This window comes from Pyricularia pennisetigena, chromosome 6 (assembly GCF_004337985.1).
Source record: "Pyricularia pennisetigena strain Br36 chromosome 6, whole genome shotgun sequence".
Classification (NCBI taxonomy): domain Eukaryota; kingdom Fungi; phylum Ascomycota; class Sordariomycetes; order Magnaporthales; family Pyriculariaceae; genus Pyricularia; species Pyricularia pennisetigena.
Window position 1 is genome coordinate 1,079,272 of NC_043744.1, and position 4,315 is coordinate 1,083,586.

General features: G+C 49.6%; 1 protein-coding gene across 1 annotated transcript; it reads left to right on the forward strand.

The window, feature by feature from the left end:
* Window positions 1–2,533: 2,533 nt before the first annotated feature.
* PpBr36_04171 (uncharacterized protein) lies at window positions 2,534–3,276 on the forward strand (the record flags this gene model as incomplete). The annotated part of the gene is made up of 2 exons (XM_029891335.1): window positions 2,534–3,163; window positions 3,259–3,276. The coding sequence occupies 2 exons, from the start codon at window positions 2,534–2,536 to the stop codon at window positions 3,274–3,276; spliced, it is 648 nt and encodes a 215-aa protein (XP_029749593.1).
* Between the last annotated feature and the right edge of the window lie 1,039 nt (window positions 3,277–4,315).

The window sequence follows — 4,315 nt, forward strand, 5'->3', positions numbered from 1 at the left end:
TTTTTTTGGTTATATGGGAACCATGCTCTTGGCAATCTGCGCTATCATGGAGACAGGGACGGCAACTCCCTATAGGCCCTTCACAGGAAGGTGTGAATCGGCGTACGTAATGACTGTCGGTAATTTCAACTTGATAACATTCTTCCCAGGCTTTCTCAGAGTTTACGTCCCGACTCCACAAATCCACACAAATTCCTACCATCGAGACACAGTAGTTGGTTTTCATGCTCTAGTCTAGACTTAATGATTGCCACCTGACCTTTGCAAGTTGGCATGGTGCTCATATGCTTGGGATATCGAGCGTGCCTCAAGGTAGGTCCTTTTTCACCGATTGGCTCATCGTAATCTGGACAGTCTCGCTAGGTTTCATAGCTCACATATGTACCTGGCGCTTTTGTAAGAGGCGCGGTGTTTGACCGCAATTGCCCGCGAAGGCTTGTTTCTCCATGGCTGCCGAAGCTCTGATGAAACTCCCTAGCAGTAGTATTTTTTTTTTTTTTTTGATAGCCGCGCGTAAACTACGTGGACAGAGCTCAACTGCTGATTAATGTGCACCTATTTCATACCAAGCAACTTGTCATAAACATGTACAGAAAATCTTAGTCGAGACGTTGAAACCAACTAAGGTATGCGCCCATGTCAAACCTTTGTGGTCCAATCGTAATCCAATTGTCAACATGGCATATCCCATCAGCCCTGCCCGCACGAAAAGAGTCATACACATTTCTTGGTAACACACTTTCAACCCCGCAAAAAGACATCGGTCTTGAGTTAAACTGAAATTATAGATTTAGGGTATGGGATCCTGTGAACCATGGCAGGTGGAGCGGGCGCTAGGTGCTGGGTATCTTTAGAATATCAGAGTATATTTGTGCAACTGCGTCGTAAACTGGCTTTTTGTATGCATCAAGAACGAACCGAGAGTTCATGCTAAACTCATCACCTATGCCAATAACAGCAAGATCAATGCGCCCATCAGTTTTATGACGGTTATGTCCGTTGTCTAACCCCTATCAAATGCCTTGACTGTAACAGTTCGTGTCCTTTTGTGCTGGTTCTAACGTCTGAGCGTGTCATCTGATGCCCTGTATCCTTTAATGACAGCCGGACAATTATATCGTCTTTTGTATAGGATCGAAAAACAATGTCACTTTCTTGAACCCTCACAGGGTAATTAATTCAAGGCAGATCACCTGAAGATGAACCGGAATGAGTGTATTTGGGACGAAAGAGAAGAATCATTTCCCTCGAATGATATCACGATTGCGAGACGCTCTACGACGCTGCCGTCCAAGGAGAACTGCCCGGTCCTCAGGCATAGATTTGATTGGATTCTTGCAGAACATCCCAGTCTCTGATTCGCAAAAAAGGCCCGAACTAGCTCACAATACTGAAGAAGAATAAAAAAGCGATGAATGGCGTGCTCGAAAATTCGGGAAAGAAAGGATTCGGACCATGTTCATGGTCCCTTGCCAGCATTTGCTGTGACCGGATGAAACGCAAACAAGCATTGTACAGAAAGCTTAACTCCAGTTCCGGCATATCTTAATCGCTAGATCTAGCCAAATTCAGCAAGATCAACGCCGCCGTTTTCACCTTTTCGAAATCCCAAAGGGAACAAAACGATAGTCTCGATTTCCCATGGATTTATCTGCTCTCCAGCTTCCGTCGAGCTGGTGGCATCAGGAAGAGCAGGGAAAAATGACAAGCAGTCTTCTCCTGTAGGACATTTGAGGCTATTATAATTTTGGCATCAAAGTATTGAGGAGTGGCCACTAAACCGGCCTTTGAATTCAAATTTGTGTTCATCTTTCGATTATAATTTGGTTCTTGGAGCTTAAGCTCAACATCACCCATTTGCCACTTTCTTTTCTAGCGGCTCGCGGCCAGACAAATGAGGGGATAGAGTGGCGATTCAGGTCAGTATAGTCAGAAGCCGTGATCTTGTACCTGGACACCATTACACTCGCATGCGGCTTTTGATCCTTGCCATGCCCGTCTCGGAATATGCACAAGCTTGATTTGGTTTTGGTTTTTTTTTCACGCACAAACCTGTTCCTGGGCACGAAATAGTGCCAAAGAATGCTGGGCGACCTCAACAGGTGCAACAGTTGAAACTTTGTCGGGGTACTGTTTGAGGGGAGTTTAGTCTGACTCAACGGGCCTCAACGAAAGAACAACTCAGCGGCACAGGACGATAGTGTCGTGATGCTTGCAAAAGGATCCCGCCCTCGGGGGCATGGGTAGCTGTCACGTACTGGGACGACACTGGCCTTCCCGATCTGTGTGTGGAGAAGACTCAAGGCAGCTGTGGAATTTCGATTATAAAGGTGGCTTTGCTCGCCTCGAGATTCGTTGCTCTACATCTTTTCTCTCCTCATCCGCAAGCCGGTAAATGACCTATATATTATTCACTTCTATTTGTAAAAATTTTAACAAACGTCTATTTCTTTTTCTTTTGAGCAATCCTCACTAATCTACTCATCTACACCTTAAGACCCCAACTCAACTCAACCAGAACCAAACAATCAAGATGCGTTTCTCCGTCATCCTCGCCCTCCTCCCCCTGGCCCTCGCCACCCCCATCCCGGACAACAGGTCGAGCCGTCAATCCAACCGGATCAAGGACATCGGCAACAAGCAGGCCGACGTGGCCAACCAGGAGGTGGCCGACATCCAGCGGGCCGAGAGCGCCATCAAGAACAAGCAGTCGCCCAAGGCGGCCGAGAAGCAGCTGGCAAAGGACCTCAACCACGGCATCGAGCTCCGTAAGCAGAACCAGAACCTCCTCAAGAAGCTGCCGGGCAATCCCAAGCGCGACGTCACCGAGCACCAGGAGGAGGATGGCGACGAGGAGCAGGTGGGCGGTGGCGAGGAGCGGGAGCCGGCCGCCGGCGAGGGCCAGGTCGTCGAGATCCGCCCCACGCTGCCCGACGTCCAGCGGGAGGTCGAGTCCCCCCAGCCGCGCGACCGTACCCTGATCCAGTCGCGCGCCAGCAAGAAGCAGGCCATCGCCACGCAAAACGGCATCGAGCAGAAGCAGAAGGCCGCCACCAAGTCCGTCAAGAGCCTCAAGGGCACCGCGGCCGATTCGGCCACGCTCGCATCCCTCAAGAGCAGCTTCCAGAACGGCAACGCCAAGCTCTCCGCTTTTACTGGTCAGGTAAGTTGTCATCTTGCGGAAAACAAAACATGATTTGTTTTCAGGACAGAAGAAAAAAAAAAAAAAACGCAGACTAACAGTGGTCCCTAACCAAGGTTCCCGGTCGCAAATAGGCCAACCAGACTTTTATACATTTGAAGACAGCTTACGAGCATGGCTTTGTGATCATGTGTTGATGGTTGGTGGTATGTGTAAGATGCGAGGAGCCGTGCTGTGTAGATTCTTTGTCGACAGCCAACTTGGGCTCATGTCTTGATAAGGGATAAATAGATTGTATTCTATTATCAAATGTATGAATCAAAACTCTCAAAACTCTCGATCCTCTAGAATTCATCCTGAAGAGTTTGTCTCGTGTGAGTATACCGATTGTATCATGTCTCCCGGATGAGGGAAAGAGATGCGTGAATTTAAAGCAACCTGCATTTGACCATCGGCTCTGAAAGCTAAGAGGCTCCCTTTCCCGATAATAGTTGACAGGCCAGGAAGCTGGGTCCAGGGTTCTGACTTTGCCCCACCCCTCTTAAAAAGACGAAAGTCAGTACTCTTTGTCCTCTATTAGCCAACCAACGTCTTTGATTGGTGTGATAGCTGGGCTTATAACCAGTGGATTACTGAACGGCTTGACATATCCTATGTGGTCAGAGATTCAGTCCAGGTAGGTATATGCAGCCTTTTTTAAGCAAGCATGGGAGATATAAAATGAGGCTTTACAGTTTAAATATATTTGGACGCAACTCCTGCTTTTAACCCCCTCCAACCCCCGGACAAGAGCCGATAATCCAACCACACCCGCGACGTACTGCCCGCGAGCCATCCCGAGGCTTCCGCTAAGGTATGCCAAAACCCACCCATGGAGGCCCGCGTCGGCCCAGATTGGTGGGGGCGGGCGACCCGTGGGTGGGTTGAATTGTTAATGGGTGGAGGCCCGGCCCGGCCCAAAATCAAACGCGGGTTTTCTTGGCAACCCGCGGGGCCCCCATTGACCCGCCAAGGAAACCCGCGGGCCTTCACGGGCCCCCGCCAAGAGCCCGTGGGCTGGTGGGCCTTGGCCGGGCTATTCCTCTTTTCGGGTTTTGGCAGGCCTTGGCTTCCGCAAGCAACTAGAACGCCCTCACGGAGTAGGAGCACAAGCACAAGCACAAGCACAAAAAA